The following is a 21,895-nucleotide window of genomic DNA, read 5'->3' on the forward strand; positions in this document are numbered from 1 at the left end:
GCCTTAGTATCCCATAATGCAAATGCTCTGCATTATGGGAAGGGCTGCTACCCAGACCAGTTTCAACCTTTATTAAGGTATATTTAAATGCAGGAATATCTCTCCAAAAATTCTCACATTTTAAATCTCACTGAGTGACCCTGAAGGATCATTGGTAAACTTATTACTCCTGACTGAATCACTTCAGGACAGGAAACTCAGCAGGGTTCTACCCAGTGACAGGTAAAACCCCCATTGAGTAGAACCTCTCTACTTTCCAAGGCATTTATAAATGTTATCAGTGGGAGCCAGAGCAAGAATAGATACAAGGTTGAAGTACTGCAGAAGTCATATTTCTCATATACAAATGCAAGAGCAAAAAAGGCATATCACCTAATTATTAAAATACTCTGGATTAGAGATAGTTGTAAAAAGTTTTTTTTACTTTGTTAAAAATTAAATTTGCCAAGATTTATATTCTTGTTTAATCCTTTATCCTAGCAAAGAAAGTTTGCAGATGAGGTATTTTCATGACTAGGCTACTTGTATTTAGCCTATTGACTTCACATTAATTGCTTTAATATCTCCTGATGCAAAGTATACATCCTTTTGGATGTATGAAATTTACTAATATTAATTTAATGTATAACTAACTGAAAACACTTTCTACAATGAGGCAGGCTGCCTCTGTGCTACACCCTGTCGACGGTACTGCATACATCCTCAAACTGTACTCCCTTCTTGTCACATAGCTCCACTGCATACCATTCATGATTTTGACTGTTGCAAGAAAAAAAAACTGAACCCTACTTTTCTCATACTGCTAACATCTCTAATGCAGAGTATTTTAATAAGGTGATATTACTTTCGCTACTTGTATATGGAAAATATGACATCTGCATTACTTCAACCTTGATATCTTTTGCAGTCTGACTCCCACTGATGAGACCTCAATAAATGAGATCTGGTTATACACTACCCAGAATCAAAACTGTGGGTAGTGGCACTTCCCATAATCCATAGCATTACACACACATCCAAAAGAATGTGTGCCTTTGCATTATGGATACTAAGGTGATTAATGTGAAGTTATTATTATTATCATCCCAAGACCCGCATGGAGTCGAAGACTCATCTAGGTCCTTTTGTCATACACACAGCTCATCATACTGCACCTTTAACACTATATATATATATATATATATATATACAAATAGCTTAAGTATGAAGTAGCATGTGGAGATACTTTACATACACTTGGATAAAGGATTAAACAAGATTATAATTTCTTGGCAAGTTAAATTTAATTTATAACCAAGTGAAAAAAAATTTTCTACAGAAATGGATAGAAGAGTACTGAAGAAGATTGTATGTTTCTCCTGTTATACATACATAATGATTTTCTCATTCAAGAGTTTTGAGCATCCATAGCTGTAGAGATATACACTATAACATTAAATGTTGAACTTGTGTAGCTGTAGCCTTTTTTTTTTCTGTTATTTTCCACGCCTCTTTTAATGCATCCTTGCCAGTTGACTACATTATCATCCCATCAGCATTGAATTGGTAGTCTTCTTGATCTATGCAGTCTGTTTAAATCCTCTTAGATGCTAATAAATGCAAGTTCCATTTAAATTCTTTCTCCCCTCACTCATATCATCAATATAGCTAAACAATAATGGTGCTAAAACAGATCTCTGTGGCACACCACTAACAACTTTTCTCCACATTTGTACTTTTTTTGTCACAACATGCTTATCAGATAGCTAATCTCCTATTCTACTCTCATTAAGCTATTATCCACTCCCATCTACTTCCACTTTAATTACTAACTTGTAACTGAATCTAAACATATTGCAGTATGTGAATCTTTTCCTAGTACATCTGATGTCATATTGTAATATGAAACTAAATTGCTAAAACACAATCTCCTCTCAACAGACCAATACCCTGATAGAAAATCCTACTTCTATGAAACCAATTTTGAATCGTAATCAACATTAAGTTAATGTTGATTACGATTTGGCTTAATTGACAACATTGACTTAATGTTACGGTTCTAATAAAAGCCTTAACAACAACTCCAGATTATGCAGACTGTATTAAAAATTTGCAGCCTCAGTCTTGTCACTTCTGTTGCAGAACAGCTTTACTATTCCACTTTTTACTTTCTCTGTTATAAGGCTGATCACATAGAAAGATTACACAAGTCAGTAAAAAAAGCAACAGTTCAGTATGAATAGCTTTGGCATGTGCCATTAATTCTTTAAAATACATCCTTAAATCATTTGCATGACCATCAGGTTATGGTCATGTCATCAGGTTATGTTAAAGGTTTAATGGAGTGAAATAGCACTAGAAAAGGATTAAAAATAGTATTAATTCTTTCAATATTTTGTCTAAGTTACAGACATTGTCAGGGTGTACAATATGAGGCATAACACACACAAAGACATCACAAAACTAAATGAAACGTGGACGAAAGACTAGAGTCCTAACTAGGTGGAATGCCCTTTATGGATGCCTATCGGCAGCCTAGGATGTAAACTGAGATCTCAAAGTATTAGTGTTTCCCATTTTCTGGGAAGTTTTATGCAACCATATTTATTCAAATTAGGCTGATTTTTAAGAGCTGCAGCAGATTCTAAAAACAGACTTTCTCTTCTAGATTTACTATGATGGAGCATGATTGGCTTTTTCCAACTGATGCTGTGAGCTGTATCCAAAGCATGGTCTGCATGGCCAGACTAACCATTACTGTAGATATATATATATATTTATGATCTTCCTGTCTATCCATAGTAAACCAGCTTCCAGGAACAAGGCGCTCTATATACACCTGAAACTGAGAGGGGAGGGAATTTGTCTTTAGTGGAGTAGATAAGGATAGCTAGTTGGGCTTGAAAGTAATGCAAAGATTGTATTTCTTTAAGATTCTGGATATTTTTTTCTGATGTGCCTTGGACATAGGCGATGATGATAGCATTACTAAAATCTTTATGACGAGAAAGTCGTGGAGTGGGGGAAAGGATCGATTTTTTTTTATTTATTTATTTTATTTTTTTTTTTTATACTGTGTGAACTGTAGTCATTGGATGAAAGTGTGATGTATATGATTGAGTTCTACATCAAGAGAGGTCTTATTGGACAAAGGTTATAGGCTCTATGGGTTAGTATATTTATGACACCATATTGTTAAGAGGTGGGGGGAGTGATGGAAAAGTTTATGAATGTATCTGCCCGTGTGAGTGGCTTCCTATATAATGACAAGGACAGGTTTTCATTAGGTAGGTGGATGACCAAGGTATCTAGAAAAGTCAGACTATTATTAGTTTCCTTTTCCATTGTAAATTGGATTCTAGGGTGAAGACTATTAAGGTGACAGAGAAAAGTGTTTCATGTGTTTGGCCCATGAGACCCAATAGAAAACATATCAACATATCTTAACCAGATAGATAGTTTGAGAGTGGCTGAGTCAGGAGTTTTTCAAAATCTTCCATAAAAAAATTTGTGGAGAAGGGTGAGAGGGGAGACACCACAGATGTACCTTCTATCTGTTTATAAATTTTTTTCTTTCAAGAATAGGATTTAATTCTTCCTTGGAATAATTAAATACTATTTTTAACCCTTTCCTAGTGTTGTTTCACTCCATTAAACCTTTAACACGAGTTTCTCACAGCCTTAACACACAGATATGTTATTAGGTTCTGTTGCCTTATTAACAGTTATTCATTGTATACTTCCTGCTCACTCACTTTCTACTAGCCCTTTCTCCATAGTTCTGTCCCCTCAAACCTTTCATGACATTACACATATTAGCATTGTTGTTGTTATTATTATTATTATTATTACATGACACCTCTAAGAAGTTTGCTCTATGCCACGCAATCCACAACACACTACTTAATTCTCTATATACACACTATGCTAATATCCACCAGATATCTATACTCTATGCTATATGCTGCAACTAATAGTATTTTAGCTTGTTGATTGATTTTGTTCTCTGGCCAGGTTTGCCTGCATGTGAGATGAAAAACCTAAGTTCCTTACAAAATTGGCTAACTCGCCTTCAGCTTGAAAAACAGTTCATATAAAAATTCCTCTTGTAATGACATGATGAAGAATCTTTCCAAACCACACATTGTCTCATCAATGAAATAACTTAATTACTCATAAAAGGTTTTTTTTTTTTTTTACTTGGTTATAAATTAAATTTAACTTGCCAAGAAATCATGATCTTGTTTAATTCTTTATCAAAGTCTAATTGAAGTTGTATGTGAAGTATCTTCATGGCTGGTTACTTGTATATAGAGTCTAATGACTACATTAATATCCTTAATATTTCATAGCACAGAACACACATCTTTTTGGACATGTGCTCTGAACTATGGGATACTAAGCACACATTCTTTCAGACATGTATAATGTTGTGCATGCTGGAAAGGTCCACTACCTAGACTAGTTTCAGCCTCTATTAAGGTCGAAACTGGTTGAAACACAAAACACATCAAACCACGATTTAAATTAATTCAGTGCATCCACATTCACTAACCATTTTCCATGTTTCCAGGGTAAAAAATCTCTCATCTCATATGATTCAAGTATATCCTCTCACTTCATCCAATTAATGATGCTCTGCAAATTGCATTCCTTCAATCTTTCTTTATATTGCTACCTTCTTCAAAATTTTCCCTATTAGGTGTATACTTTGCATCACATCCTTGCCTACCAAATTTCAGAACCCTTATTTATTATTATTACCCCCAAGACCTCATGGAGTCAAAGACTCATTTGGGAGATCCCTTTATCACAGACACACACACACACAGCTCATCATACAGTGTCTTAAACACACTCAAACTCCTTGCAGACACCACACTCTCAGGCAAGGCATTCCAATCATTCACAACTCTGCATGAAAAAAACCTACGTCTCACTCCCCTACTCACAACCTCCTTATACAGTTTCCAGGGATGACCTCTGGTTCTTCCCTGATCTCCCACTATTTTCTGTAGAACTACTCCAACATTGATCCTATAACAACCCTTACCAACTTATAGGTCTCTATCATGTCTCCCCTCTTCCTTCTCTCCACCAGACTCTGCAAATTACATCTTCTCAATCTTTCCTCATACTCAACATTCCAGAGGTCAGAAACTACCTTAGTCAGTTGCCTTTGGACCCCTTCCAACATCTCTTCATCCTTCTGAAAACCAGTTGACCAAATCTGGGCACAATAGTCCACGTGTGGCCTAATCGAATGATGTGGCCTAACCACATCATTCGCAAACAACTGAATGCCCCTTTGCAATCCATTGACAATATCGTAATGTAATTCATTATTTATTACATCATACGTTTCAGCTGAAATATTAAAAATATTTCAGTTGAAATGTATGAGAACTTTTTATTTAGGTTCCTATTTATGGTCTCCAATCTAGATTCCTGTCTCACCATCCCTTTCCCAAATTATCTTTCTGATCATGTTATCTTTCTCTTGATTTTTTAGGCTTGGGATCTATCATGGCCAGATTACTTGACTTCCTATAAATCTAATGTATTCATCTATCTAAACTTCATGTGTTCTATGACTGGCTTGTCTGTCTTGTAGGATGAATAACTATGATTTCTGGGGGGGGGGGGAATTCCTAACACTTGTATGAGTCCAGCTAATTCACCTCCATTTGAAAATCTTATATATTTTGTATCCGATGGATAGGGAAGTTTGAAACCAAATATTTCCATCCAAAGAGTATTGTTAAAATTTTTATATTTTTTTTTTTTTTTTTTTTCACTTTTTATTCATTTTTAATTATTTTACAAAGGTCTACTGTGCCATTTGTAAGATTTTTATTATTTTATTAATTAATTATTTTATTTTTTATTAATGTTTTAATGATTTACCGAATTAACGAACGTCTGTCTACTGTGCCATTGTAATATTTTTCTTATTTATTTTTTTATTGTAGTTGCTTGAGCTAGTTCAAACAGTCTATAGACTTCAATTTCTAATTCATGCATAAAACTCGCAATTAATCTTAATCCTTTAGTCCTTAACTTAGTTTTACTCACCCCCCCACCTCTCAAGGCCATAGGTATGCCCTTGCACATGCTTGAATTGTAGACTTAGGAAAAGCCTCTGGCTGGAGCCAAGTCCTTACTTTGCCGTATTTCATTTGTATTGATCCTTAAAAATTTATTTATTTTTATCGACTGTGCCATTAAGGATCGCATAAAAGAATCGTTGCTCCTTCCCTTACATACAAGAGAAATATTCAGCTAAGCACAAAAATAACTTGTAATTTAAAACAACTCCTATTAATTAATCAGTCAGTCGTGGCTATTACTACTCTTAGGTCAGACAGGTTCGGTATTTTTATGAGAAGTGCATTGGCTAAACAAGATCAGGCAAGCTATTAACAGAAACAACATGTTTATTCCTACTAAGACAAACTATATATAACATTCAAACTACACATGTCACGTGTCTGGTTCTAACTAAGACGAGTACACTGGAGACAATACTTGTCACATGTCTTACTCTCCACAAAATCAATTAAGCACTTCGCTTAAGCTTGAAACAAAGAAATCATTATTACACATAACTTTCAGACACTTGGATGATACTTAACACACTTAACTTTCTCTCACATTGTAAAAAGGCAAAACTCAAACCATATTCACCCTTAGCATTACATAACATAGGCAAATCTGTAGATCTCTGTATTCTACTATTCACACTCAAACTAAACTCCGACTTTTCAATTCTTCCTAACACCTTCTATGCCACTATATAACAGAATCAACATTTTGTCGTTTGACTTCACAATCTAGGATATTACATGAAATATTCTACTTACAATCTTTCTAGTTCGTTACACAGTCCTAGATCCTAAAGGCTTACGGGCACGTTCTGCTTCTTCCCAGCTAACTTTCGATCGGGCACTAGGTATGATCAAGGCCTGCAATAATTCAGCACACAACTGCAATAATTCATCACACAAGTAGATCATCAATGAATCACATGGTGGGATATCTTGAAAAGGCCATTTCTGCTACTAGCGAACTTCCCATCTCCATCGGAACTGCTCTCTGGGGGAACGCGACTCTCCTCTTCCTCAGAAAGGCTTGACACAGGAACAAATTTCAAAACGAGAGCCCCCTAGCCACTCAGTCTCTGTCTTTCATATCATTCTCCCAACCTTTGCCCTTGTTCTCTAAAGTCCTCCGGATCTACTGGAAGGTTTCCTCCGTCACCCACTCTATTGCTAGGTTTTGACATGAAAACTCATAATCTGGTGACTTTCACGATTGTTGCTAGCCTTAGGTCTCCTAGTTTAATCCTGTCTGAGCTTAATTTTAGTTACAAATCTAGTGGTTCTTATTTTAACATTTAGTTACATTTATCTCAGTGTAGTGAGTTATACATTCTTTTATATACAAGTATAACATGTAATTTAATTGTCCATGTAAAATCGACATGAAAAAATATTTCTATTTTTTTTTTTCTTTCAGAGATTTTACTGTATCATTGTTATTGAATTGTTTAAGCTCTGTTTCTGATATTCCAGTTCCTTCAACTCTTATCCATTCAGGACTTTCAGTTTTTATGATTTTATCAGTTTTAGCAGGAGACTTAAATGCAAGAATTGGAAACACGAAAATTAATAATAATAGAGGAATACATGGAGAACACACTCTAAACAGAAATGGTAAAAAATTGATTGACTTTGTAGTATATAATAACCTAAATATAATGAATTCCTTCTATAAACATAAAGACATACATAAATATACTTGGGCAGCAAGAGGATGGAAATCAATATTAGATTACTTCATATTAAATGAAAAGACATCAAAATTTTCACTAGACGTTAGAGTACACAGAGGATATGAAATAAGCAGTGACCACTTCCTTTTTAAAATAAAATTAAGATTACCACCTAAATGGCTACAAGTAACAAGAGCAGAAAGAAAAATTGAAACATTTGTTTATAAAACTAGACTATTGAATGACACAAATGTACAATGGCTATATGAACAAAGAATTACCCAATATCTAGATAAAATAAAACAAAATGAAGAAATAGAAAGAGAATGGCTTAATATAAAAATGATACTAAATGCTGCAGCAAATGAAAGCTTAGGAAAGACCAAAAAATTCAATAAAAGAAAAAACTGAAGATCTGGGATGATACAATGAAAGAAATAATCAAAAATAAAAAAGAAGCCTATCACAAATGGTTAAGCAGTAAAAGATTAGAAGATGAAATAGAATATAAAAGAATAAGAGCCATAGCTAAAAGAGAAGTCAGAAAAAGACATAGAGAATCGTGGAACAAATTTGTTTCTAATTTAGAACATGATTTATATAAAATAAGACCCAATGTATATAAAATTTTAAAACACTTAAATGCAGATACCAAAGAAAACATTAAATTAAACACTGAATTGAAATTAGAAGAATTTCTAAATTACTACACAGAATTGTGGACAGACAAATATTTTAAAAAAGACAATTGGCAAACAATTAACGAAGATGAAAAGGAAATAAATAAAGAACAATTAGAAATCAGCCTGAAAGAAACAAGAAATGGAAAATCACCTGGAGAAGATAAACTAGGTTCAGAACTATATAAATATGCAGGAACTAGATTCAAAGAAAGACTTATTATTTTTAAATAAAATTTATTCAACTGGTACCCCCTCCCATCCCAATAGAATGGAAAAAAGGAATTGTGATTCCTATCTTTAAAAAAGGTAATAGAGATCACCCTAAAAACTATAGAGGTATCAGTATACTAAATTCCCGTTACAAAATATATAGCATAATCTTAAATAACAAACTAATGAAATATTCCGAAAACTTTATTCTAGAAGTACAGAATGGATTTAGAAAAAGATGATCATGTATAGACCCGGCCTTTTGCCTAAAATTAATAATAGAGAAATACATATTGCATTTATTGACTTTGAAAAAAAGCATTTGACAAAGTTAAAAGAAACACATTATTTAACATATTAAAAGAAAGACAAATACTAAATAATATCCTAAAAGCTATCACAAGTATATATGAAAATAATCAAATACAATAAGATTAAATCACGAGCTATCATATACGAGAGAGATAAACCAAGGGGTCCAACAGGGATGTCCCCTCTCAGCAACTCTTTTTAATATCTATTTAAATGAAATAATAATAAAATGGAATAAAAATTTACATCAAGGAATTAAACTTTCTCCTACAGTAAGCTTAAACACTCTCCTCTTTGCCGACGACCAAATAATAATTACAAATTCTGAAGATAAACTACCTATTTTAGATCTCAGTGAGATATCCAAAGATTATGGTATGATAATATTAACAGAAAAATCAAAAACTATGGCCTTTAAAGGACAAGATCCAGCAAGGACTAAAATAGTAATAGATAGCAAGATCTTAGAACAGATGAATTCATTTAACTACCTAGGATGTATGATCACATATGAAAAAGACATAAACGTAAAAATTGCAACATATTTAAAAATAACAGGTGTAATTAACTCTATATTTTAACCAAACCTAGTTCAAAAGCAAACCAGGCTAAAAGTATACAGTACATTAGCCTTACCGGTCTTAAAGTATGGAAGCGAAATGTGGACAATAAAACAAAAAGACAAATAAAGATTAATAACAGCTGAAATGAAGTTAATGAGAAAAACTGCAAAGTATACCCTATTTGATCACAAAAGAAACGAAGATATTATGAAAGAATTAAACCAAGAACCAGTAATAGAAAAAATTAAAAAATATAAACATAAATGGATGGAACACATTCAAAGAATGAAAACAGAAAGATTACCAAAACAAGCCTTAAAGTACAAGCCATTAGGAAAAAAGAAAACCAGGACGTCCTCTTAAACGATTCAACGATGACTTCTAAGGCCGGAACAGGCCATGCTAGGCCTAAATCCTTGATACGCATGATGATGATGATGATGACCATAAATTCAAGTATTCTATTCCATAAACAACTTGATATGCCTTGCATTCAGACCACCTTTAGTGCGCTCATTATATATCTTCTCACATCAATGAAAATAATCAAACCCAGATCTTTTCCATCCAAAAGTCATATGTTGCAACCAGCTGTGTTATTATCATTCTAAAAAGCAATTTTGTAAAAGAGATGTTCATAGTAAAAACCTATTTATCTCCATTGCTTAAATGCTTATAGTAAAAGACTGTATAAGGGAAATGTCATAGTTCTTTGCAGGCTTCAAAAATAATTTTAACTTATTATTATTATTATTACCCCAAGACCTCATGGAGTCAAAGACTCATCTGGGAGGTTCTTTTATCTCACACACACAGCTCATCATACCATATCTTAAACACACTCAAACTCCTTGCAGACACCACACTCTCAGGCAAGGCATTACAATCATTTACAACTCTGCTTGAAAAAAACTTGCTTCTCACTCCCCTACTCACACCCTCTTTATACAGTTCCAGGAATAACCTCTAGTTCTCCCCCGATCTCCCACTATTTTTTGTAGTGGGAGATAGTAACAACCCCTTATTGTAGGTCTCTATCATATCTCCCCTCTTCCTTCTCTCCACTAGTCTCTGCAAATTACATTTTTTCAATCTTTCCTCATACTCGACATTCCAGAGGTCAGAAACTACCTTAGTCAGTCGCCTTTGGACCCTTTCCAACATCTCTTCATCCTTCTGAAAACCAGGTGACCAAATCTGGGCACAATAGTCCATGTGTGGCCTAATCAAAGCCTTATACAATGGAACAAGAATCTCCCTACTTCTACACGTCAGTGTCCTCCTCATCATTCCCAGAAGTCTTTGTGTTGTCTTCACAATTTTGGCGATGTGTCCCCTAAATTTTAGATCCTTATCCACTATCACTCCCAGATCTCTTATTTCCTCTACTTCCAACAATATATTCTTACCAAGCATAAATTCTGCATCCCATCTTTGTTTTCCAAATTTTAAAACCTTACATTTTGCAACATTGAACTCACATCCCCATTTGCTTGCCCAATCAATCAATTTATTCAAGTCTTCTTGCAAGGCCACAACATCTTCACTACTCTTTATGGTTCGTCCCAACTTTGCATCATCTGCAAACAACTGAATATCTCCATCCAAATCTTCACCAATATCATTAATATACAAGTTAAACAGTAATGGCCTTAAAACAGACCCCTGAGGCACTCCACTAGTGACTTTCCTTTTCTTGGATATCGCTCCCCCATACACAACTTGTTGATACTTATCAGATAGCCAGTCTACAATCCAGTGCACTAATCTAATATCCAACCCCATCTGCTCTAGTCTGACTGGAACCTTATCATGAGGTAATTTATCAAAAACCTTTGCAAAATCCAAATATATTACTGTGTATCCTTCTCCTCTGTCCAAAGAAGCAGTCACTTTATTGTAATATCTAAGTAATTACTAAAACCTCTCCTTTGGAAACTCCGTGCTGTCTATCAAAGATAATACCATTGTTGTCAACCCAATTCTGGATCCTAGTTCTCACAAACTTCTCCAACAACTTAACCACAATGCCTGACACACACAAATAAGCCTATAGTTTGATGCTTGTGTTCAACAAGTTGTCAAGGTGAAAATTCACTAACCTTGGAACTACTTGTTTAAGGTATTCTATGATAGATATGTTAATGGTTCAGTTATCCCCCAGTGAGTACTGATAATTAGTTTGATCAGTACTAGCATTTTCGGATATTTCCATGTCATGTTCAAATGCTAAACCCAACCATCTGAAAATAGTGAAGACATTGACAGAAAAGAATTTAATATTTGAAAATCTAGCAGTTGGCAAAACATACACAAAAAGGTTTAGAAGCTGGTTTGCACATGTTCTGTAAGAAATAAAGTAATTTTTATTCTGTTTAAGGTACCATACCACCTTAGCTCTGATTGCATAGTCTTGAATGCTAATGTCAAGCCCTTTCTAATACTTACTTTTAATAGTATTATCCTCTTGATGCCATCTGCTCACTCCTGTAATTTCCTTCTGCTCTGATATTTGTTGTCTGTAGTCTTATGGTAACTTAGTTCCAACTTTTCAGATCCATAAATTAAATAAATTAAGCTGGTTTGAATACTGCCTTGTTCATACTGCTAGATTAACGTTTGGTTAATATATATCTTATTTCACACCAATTTATTCAGCTGTTTCCCCTACCATACAACATTTTTAAAATCTCTTATTTGCTTCCATGTTTAATTTGTCACCTTCTCTAAAAATTATGCCAAAATAGCCAAATGTTTTTCTTGTATAGATTCTCCATTGAAAATGCAGTCATGTTTTCCATATTTGTGCTATTTTAATGGATTTTTATTATTGATTTTCATACCAAATTTGTTACCACATTTATTTAGTCCTGAAGATTTGTACTGAATTTATTTAGAAGTGTAACACCTATCTACACAAAGTAAAGAGTTAAGTTGAATACCTCCAATTTTCAGATTTAATGTCACTTTCTTTCATAAAACGATTCGTATAGATGCTGAATAATGTGAGGATAGCTTGCATCCTTGCTTTGAATATGGTTTTACATGAAATCATCTTCCTATATATCATTTAATTCTAGCTTCTGACTACAACTTATTTTATTATTATTATTTTATTTATTTTTTATTTTTTGTGTAAATCCTATCTACAAACTTTTGGCTGTAAAATGATATTACTACAGGTGGTCTGAAGTTTATAAAATCTAGATCTACTCTAGAGACTAAATATGGTATTTCAAGAACTTCAGGTCTCTAATAAACATGCTGGTAATCTCACATAGTCTTGGATGATATCAATTGTCTTCCATGCAATGACTCTCACAAACATCTATGTAATCATGAGATTTGAACCCAGAGCCTATTGAATAGAGAGTGGATACCCTGTCTGCTCTACCAGCCATGCAGGCAAAAGTATAGGATATACAGTTGACTCTCAATATAACAAGCTGTTATATTAGGCTTGCTCATTATAACAGACTATGAAAGTCCCAACCAACATTCTTTAAATAAAATGCTGTGTTAAAAGAAATCCACTATTTGTTAGAGTAGAAAAACTGAGTTTTTCATCCCACGTACAGACAAATCAGCCTTCAGAATACACATAATTTACAGCCAAAAATATACTGTTGTTGGTGTTGATGGATGACATGGCTCCTCTTGTTTGTGAAAGTAATCGTGAATCAGCATGAATCTGTTTGTTCTGCCCAAGTTTCTCTTCAAAATATTTTTTGGCTCAAGAATGCTTGCATAAATCATATCTGGAACACTCAATAAGGAAATCTTCTATAATTCTCATGCTCGGTTTTATTTCTTGTTTTATTAGTGGATACTGTAAGAGTGCTGCTCCAGTCATCTGGAATTTGACTTACTGACAAGGTCTTATGAATTCTGAATCTTTTATGCTTCCATATTTGATAATTTCTGATCAAATATCATCTGCTCCAGTTGCTGCTTTTCCACGTTTCAATCTGATAATAATTGTATTGTTAATATTTATTTCAATACTGAAATGTGATGATATTCCTTCTGGATGTTTCTACCACTATTCTTTCACTACTTATGCCATTTTTTATGTCTAAGCTTTTTTTAATAGCCTTCTTCCCACTATATTCTTCCAAAAGTCTTTCTATGATTTTTTGTTTTGTTATTATTATTCATTATTATTCCTGATACCTCCAAGGAGTCCAAAGACTCATCGCGGGAGGACACCTACAACTGTCTCAACCACTACACCGAACCTCTACTACGAATCACCTCCATCAACACCATCTACCTCCACCACCACAACAACTAGTATTTTTTGTCTGTAAATTGTGTGTGTTCTGAAGGGCCGATTTGTCTGTATGCGGGATGAAAAACCTGAGTTTCCGGGAGAAGAAACCCTGCTACCTCCGTATGAGATCGGTTAACTCACCTTCGATTGAAATCGTCCAGATAAAGATTCCTCCCGTCGCGACGAGAATCGAACTTAGGCCTATTCCAATCGAATGGTGCAATATACCGTCGTTCTTCCAATTGCGCTACAGAGGCACTTTTGTTACTTACATGTTCTCTGTATTCTCTAAAGACACATGCTGATTTACATACCAGGAACTATCAGTCAGATTTCTTTTCCAGCACCCTTCTCAAGTCCACGAGTTCACAGGTTACATGCTGACTTGTGTACCAGGAACTATCAGTAAACTATCGGTTTCGGTTTACTGATAGTCAATCATGGAATATAATACTGATTATCAATCATGGAAACTCATTTTCCATGACTCCTCATGAACTTTTTGAGTCAACCATGAAGTTCTGATTTTACTTATTCAGCTGGATAATAGCCACTGTAGCGCAATTGGAAGAAAAATGGAACATTGCACCCTTCAATTGGAAAAGACCTGGGTCGATTCTCATTGTGACGAGGGAAATCCTTATATGGATTTTTTCAATTGAAGGTGAGTTAGCCAATCTCATACAGTAGTAGCAGGGTTTTTTCCTCCTGGAAACTCGGATTTTTCATCCCGCATTCAGACAAATCGGCCTTCAGAAAACGCACCCAATTTACTGCCAAAAAAATACTGTTATGATGATGGGCGATAGATGCCGTTGATAGTGGCAGTGTTGTAGTTGGAGAATTAAGTAGTAGTGGAGAGGGTGAGCTGTATTTAGCAAAGTAGAGTAGTGTGCCCTCCTGCAATGAGTCCTTGGACTCCCTGGAGGTGTCACGTAATAATAATAAGGTTATCCATGCAGATAACCTTATACAGCTGAATCAATGTTTATTTCAGGTTTTGTTACTTAGTCTTTAAGATAGGTATAGTTTTCCAACTTTCACATTTTCTCCAAAAAGATTTATATATTTCAGTGTACATTTTGACTGTTAATATTTGATCGTCTTATACCAAATATGAGACATTTTCTTTGGATTTTATTGGACCATGATTCTTTATAAATATATGTATATAATCGTCTGCCAGTTTCGCCAGCTTGAGTCTGTCTGGCTTCTTCAGGACGAGAATGGTTACACTAACATTAAATGCTAAAACAGAAGAATGCAATAACGACATTAAAATCAAATAAAAATTGAAAAGACATGTGGCATAGAGCATGGAGACTTAGTCATTGTTAGTAGATTTCATTTTATAGTTTTTTGCAAAATTGAGTTCTTCTAAACATCTTCTTAACGAAAATAGCAAAAATCATGAAGTCTTTCAAAATCAGGGTTGCCTTCAAGCCTATTTTAACTACACAGCACATGTTAAGATCTCCTAAGGACTGCATCACCTTCTACAAGTACACAGGTGTATATAACATCCCATGTTCCTGTGGACTGAATTATATAGGCCAAACATCACAAAGCCTAGAAATCCGAAAAAAAAGAACATATAGGAGATGTCAACAACAACAGAACAGACACCTCAGGATTAGCCCATCGTTTCTCAATTTCGAACCATTCCATCGATTGGAACAACAGCTCCATGCCGTACATTGAAGAAGATTTCACAGGTAGAAACTTTAAAGAAGCTGCAGTGGTACTCCAGACAGGAGACAATCTCAATAGAAATCAAGGCATGATGTTAAAAGACATTTGGAAAAGTTTTATAAATTCACTATGTTTACCAGAACTCAATTTCGCGAAAAACTATAAAATGCGATCTACTAACAATGACTAAGTCTCCACGCTCTATGCTCTTAATGTCGCACGTCTTTTCAATTTTTATTTGATTTTAATGTTGTTACTGCATTCTTCTGTTTTAGCATTTAATGTTAGTGTAACCATTCTTGTTCTGAAGAAGCCAGACAGACTCAAGCTGGCGAAACTGGCAGACGATTATATACATATATTTATAAAGAATCATGGTCCAATAAAATCCAAAGAAAATGTCTCATATTTGAGTGTATAGTTATTACAATATTCACCTTTGAACTTATCCAAAGTATTGTCAAAAAAAAAAAAAATTGTTGATACAGTAAATAATTTGGTTAAAGAAATGGCTGCAATCATTGAGTTTAAGAAATGTTTACTCTAGTTTTAGATTAAGAGAATCATAAATTACTTTAAATATATATTTTCAATATTAACTGTATTATGTGATTTGGGTAATATTTGCTTTCAAAAAATATAGACTTCAGACTATCAGTTTAATATTTATACTATACTAAAATTAGTATTGGAAAATGCTGTATTTCAGTAACTTAGATTGCACACATTTCAACAGCATTAAGCCCTCCTATAGCACTGATCATACTTTATACTCTTTCTAGGCATACCTTCCATCCCTTTATAATAACAGGTCAAGTATTTTTAGACTATTCTTCCTCAGAAGCAGAAGTGCTCTAGAAGAAGTACTGTTGTTGGTATGACCTGCACCTAATATTCTAGTTTATCTCAGAGATGTTGTACTGGATTGAGATCTGGACTTCATAATATTTGTGCAGGCCAGTTAAGTTTTTCTACATCATTTTCCTCATACCATGTTACAATGGCACAAGCAAAATGACATGGTACCTTGTCATGTTGAAAGAGATAATAAGTTCAGTATAAAACTGCCATAATATGGGAAGCATTGTATTATCCTGAAATGTTATTACTGGTACTTATCCTTTCAGACATTATAACCAAAGGTCAATCCATACTAGGAGAAAATTTTCAAATCATTACAACTTCACTGCCCAGCTTCACAGTTCAGTTGATGCATGGGGTATGAGATGATCAAACAAACCAGTCAGTATTCTTTACATGTAACCTGCATTGTTGATTGCTGTAATTGATGTTTGGTTTATGTTTACTTGTTCATCTTAAGAACAGACACTGTTTTAAGATAGGAATGTAAGTAGGCATAATTACACTAAATAACAATGGATTACGTATACAAAATTACTTTATTAATAAAATATTAACTGAGGCAGCATCTCACATTTCCACTGGTTATTAATGTTATGCTGCCGCAGTCTTTTACCATGTCATGAAATGCAGGCAACTGATATGTTATCCTAACACCTTGTTTGTAATAAATAAGTTCTCCAAATGACAGTGGCACCTAACAGATGTATACAGTTCACTATATATACTGTCTTATATAGCAGTATAGGCCATGTGTAATGATGGAAATTATACATATCACTGTTTTATTCTAAGATAGGAGTCATTCCAATATGTTTCAACATAGTGTTTTTGTGCACTTATTATTATTAAATTTTATGCCAAAACTTATTTACAGATTTTTAATATAGAGGATTTTCTTTTTTTTTTTTTAGGCAGCATCATGAAACACATACAGTGCCAGAAGAAACTCAGCATCGTTATCGCCATAGATACCAGCCTTCAGTTCCCCATGAACGTGTATCTGAATGCAGAGAAAAGCGGAGCCATTATCTGGATCTGGCTGGTGTAGAAAAGGAGTGCAGATTTGCTGGAGATGGTTGTGGTTCAAATGCTTCCCCTTATGTTGACACCTCATATATATGTCCCTATCGTATACTGGATAGGACTCATGTGTGCTTAAAAACACACCGCAGCAAGGATGTGCCTGAGTCACGATGTGTTAAGAAAGGTTGTGTAAGCAGTCATCAGAGACCAGCGCCTCCAGAAACTGAAACTTCTCACGTGTACAGAAATAAAGTGTTTACAGATCATAAAGATGATTTGCTAAATTTAAATTTTGATCTCAGTGATTTGGTGCCAGATGCAAAATTTGATTGGGAAAAGCACCATCATAGACGTTCCAAATCTTATGATGTTTATGATTCATTGCACAGTCCTAATGTTAGTTCTCCAAAAGTTAAAATAAGGCCAGGTCGTAGCTCCTCTGCTAATCCAGTTGATGGTTCAAAACTTTTAGGTCATTCACCAGCATCCCCAGGTCATCATTATCGTCATCGCCATAGGGAAAGAGAACGGCAGAGAGCTATGCAACAAGTGGCAAGTTGGATTGAAAGAGAACATCTACGAAATCAAGAAGAGCAAACTGGCAACTGTATAGGTTCAGGAAGTCCACGCCATAACCCAAAAGTAGTTGTTGAGCATCATGAACATCATCACGTCCATGAACACATTCACCACCATTATCATCACTATGTGGATTGTTAGTTATCATTAAAAGAATATTTTATATACCAAACTGTTTCTATTTGTGTCAAAGTATTTGGCACCAGTGTTATTTATTAATCTCCTACCTCTGAGAGGAAACCTGCTGTTTGGTTTCCAGGAAAAGCAAGAGTTAATATTTGAAATGAGATTTTCTGTGCATATTTGTATATAGTTCTTGTAATATATATTTGAATTAGTTATTCTTTTTGTAATTAATTTTATAAATTCTAGAATTTTAATATTCATATATATGTATAATATCTGTGTCTGCAAGTTTGTGTAGGAACAAACAAATGTAAAAATAATCGAAGAATCATCTTCACTTAGTAGGTCTCCGTTTTCACTGTTGTAACTCAAATTTTATTGTCTTCTTATGTTGAACACTAATATTTGTGCCTTTTTTTTTGGTCAGCATTCAGTAATGATTTTTACCAGCCATTTTATTAATTTTTTTTTCTTTCAATCTAAAAATAAAATAAAAATTCTTTTGTTTTTTTTTATGCCATAATTAAGAGAGCATTATAAATTTCTGAAATGGTCTTAAGATGATTATAAATATTTTACAAATTTTACAAATGTGAAACCCAATTTTACAAATGTGAAATATTTCTAGAGTTTCAAATTGCACCACACAATTTTCTTGGTCAGTTTTTATAGGAATGTGATATTGAAACCCATAATATTTTTAGATTCACTCTTTTCATATTCCTTTATTCTATTAGCTGGCTTTTGAGTTTTGACCAAATGTATGTTTATAGGTTTTCTAAATGCTAATTTCTAAATGAAATGTTTACTTGCCCTGTGTTACTAACAATTACTGCTCCTTATGAAGGGGGGGGAGGGATTTTTTTTTTTTTTTTTTTTTTTTTTTTTTTTTTTTTTTTTTTTTTGAGGTTGGGGGGGGGGGATAGGCAAGTATCTTCTTAAAAACTTTCTGTTTAACCTTATTGTTTCATGGAAGGCAAATTAACCATACATAATTTACTAAATCAGATGTTAAATCCTCTTCTTTGGATAACTGCTTTATGCATTTTTATATTCTTAAGCTAATCTATGTGTTTATAAATAGCATATAATCATTTTAACACTAAAAAGATTAAGTTTTAAAATTTACAACAAGGATAAATGTCACTTCTACTGAATGTTAGTAATCGAAAATTAATGACTTCTTTAAATTAATTTGTTTCATTTTTAGTTGTCTCAAAAGGCATCTGTAATGCAAATTTATACAATAAAATAAATAAATATATGTTTTGCTTTTCAAGTGAAGGAGAGAGAGTTAGACAGTCTCATGCTAAGATGGGAAGGTATTTCATCCCACAAGACAAGCAAACCAGCTAGCAGTACTATCTTCATATCCTTAGTTGCTTCAACCATAATTCAAACAACCCTAATCCAACAATATCACTATATTGTTTGTAATCTTTGTGATGATAGTATTGCGCAAATACACTTATATATGATATCGGAGAGTAGACTGAAATGTAACTTCACAATTTTGCTTGAATTAACCACTTATCATTTTTAGTAGGTTTTTAATTTCTGATAGTGGATACCAAAGCTCCAATTGTTTAACATTAGTTTTTCTACACTCATATCCCACAACTAACATAGTTGCAGATACAGTTTTCTTTAAATGCCTCACACTTTCCCTGGTATGAACATCTCTTTCAAACATACACACGCATATGCTCATACTGTTTTCATTTAGTTTTCATAATAAACATTCCTTGCTATATTTTTAACAGAGTTTGTGGTGTAATTGAAACTTTCTCTTTATTACCAAGTGTGACGTTGGTATACAGCTTTTCAGTATTTAAACATACAGTATGCAATTTAAAATTCTGCATGTTATACCTGTAAATTCTGGCATTGAGTATTTTATTGTGCAAGCAGTATCGAATGGTTTAGACTTTATTGGCTGCTTATGTAGGTGAAATACAAATAATTTCTGGCTGTTTACTGAATTAAATTTTAATAGCTGTTTAATGTAATTTAACTTGGTTACTTATTAGATATTTAATTAATCCTCCTCCTGTTAAAAGCATTATGCTTTCAAAAGTATTACAAAAGTTTTTAAAGATCAAACACAACTAATCATTTTTAAGTCTTGCATGTAACCAAATTCATTTTTTCTGAATTTTTGTGCAGTTTTGTTTTGTGCTAATGGTATTACAAATTAAAAATGTGCTCCAGAGTTTTTTTTTTTTTTTTTTTTTTTTGGCACAAAAAAAATTTTGCTATCTTCTGTGTTTCCTGTTTGTATTACTGGAACCCTTGGTAACTCTGTACCAGCAGAGGAAGAAACAGTTTTAATACTATGCTTCTTTTAACATGAAAACAGTTCAAAGTTTTTCCTCTTAATTATATTATAAATTGAAGATGCCAAGAAATTATATTCTTGGTTTAATTCTTTATCCAAATGTAAGCAAACAAAGTTTGTGTGTGAAGTAACTTCATGACTCGTATATAGAGGCCAGTGACTTCACATCACTTGCCTTAGTATTCCATAATTCCATGATGGGGTTGGATATTAGATTAGTGCATTGGATTGGAGACTGGCTATCTGATAGGTATCAACAAGTTGTGTATGGGGGTGCAATATCCAGGAAAAGGAAAGTCACTAGTGGAGTGCCTCAGGGATCTGTTTTAGGGCCATTACTATTTAACTTGTATATTAATGATATTGGCGAAGATTTGGATGGAGATATTCAGTTGTTTGCAGATGATGCAAAGTTGGGAAGAACCATAAAGAGTAGTGAAGATGTTGTGGCCTTGCAAGAAGACTTGAATAAATTGAGTGATTGGGCAAGCAAATGGGGGTGTGAGTTCAATGTTGCAAAATGTAAGGTTTTAAAATTTGGAAAACAAAGATGGGATGCAGAATTTATGCTTGGTAAGAATATATTGTTGGAAGTAGAGGAAATAAGAGATCTGGGAGTGATAGTGGATAAAGATCTAAAATTTAGGGGTCACATCGCCAAAATTGTGAAGACAACACAAAGACTTCTGGGAATGATGAGGAGGACACTGACGTGTAGAAGTAGGGAGATTCTTGTTCCATTGTATAAGGCTTTGATTAGGCCACACATGGACTATTGTGCCCAGATTTGGTCACCTGGTTTTCAGAAGGATGAGGAGATGTTGGAAAGGGTCCAAAGGCGACTGACTAAGGTAGTTTCTGACCTCTGGAATGTCGAGTATGAGGAAAGATTGAAAAGATGTAATTTGCAGAGACTAGTGGAGAGAAGGAAGAGGGGAGATATGATAGAGACCTACAAGTTGGTAAGGGGTTGCTATAGGATCAATGGTGGAGAAGTTCTACAGCGAATAGTGGGAGATCAGGGGAGAACCAGAGGTCATCCCTGGAAACTGTATAAAGAGGGTGTGAGTAGGGGAGTGAGAGGCAGGTTTTTTTCGTGCAGAGTTGTGAATGATTGGAATGCCTTGCCTGAGAGTGTGGTGTCTGCAAGGAGTTTGAATGTGTTTAAGACCCGGTATGATGAGATGTGTGTGAGATAAAAGGACCTCCTAGATGAGTCTTTGACTCCATGAGGTCTTGTTTAATAATAATAATAATAATAATAATAATAATGCAAAGCACACATCTCTACAGACATGTATAATGCTATGAATTATGGGAAGGGTCACTACCAGACTGGTTTTGACCTTTATTGTGGTCTCATCAGTGGGAACCAGACCCAGAAGTGATACCAAGGTTATATGCTTTGCATTATGGGATACTAAGGCAAGTAATGTGAAGCTTGAAAAAGTACATGTTTGGGAACTTCTCTTATCGGCA

General features: G+C 34.1%; 1 protein-coding gene across 4 annotated transcripts in view; it reads left to right on the forward strand.

Moving 5' to 3' along the window:
• LOC150110231 (uncharacterized) overlaps positions 1 to 18,931 on the forward strand; it is a 120,818-nt gene extending 101,887 nt beyond the window's left edge. For all 4 annotated transcript variants that reach the window (XM_090392217.1, XM_090392226.1, XM_090392234.1 and 1 more), the window contains one exon: positions 17,262 to 18,931. In XM_090392217.1, coding sequence (XP_090248343.1) covers positions 17,262 to 18,093 — 832 coding nt within the window. In that variant the 3' untranslated portion in view covers positions 18,094 to 18,931. The remainder of the gene's footprint in view (positions 1 to 17,261) is intronic.
• Positions 18,932 to 21,895: the final 2,964 nt, after the last annotated feature.

The sequence above is a fragment of the Typopeltis vanoorti genome, chromosome 1 (assembly GCF_054136105.1).
Source record: "Typopeltis vanoorti isolate ZY-2024b chromosome 1, IOZ_Tvanoo_1.0, whole genome shotgun sequence".
Taxonomy (NCBI): domain Eukaryota; kingdom Metazoa; phylum Arthropoda; class Arachnida; order Uropygi; family Thelyphonidae; genus Typopeltis; species Typopeltis vanoorti.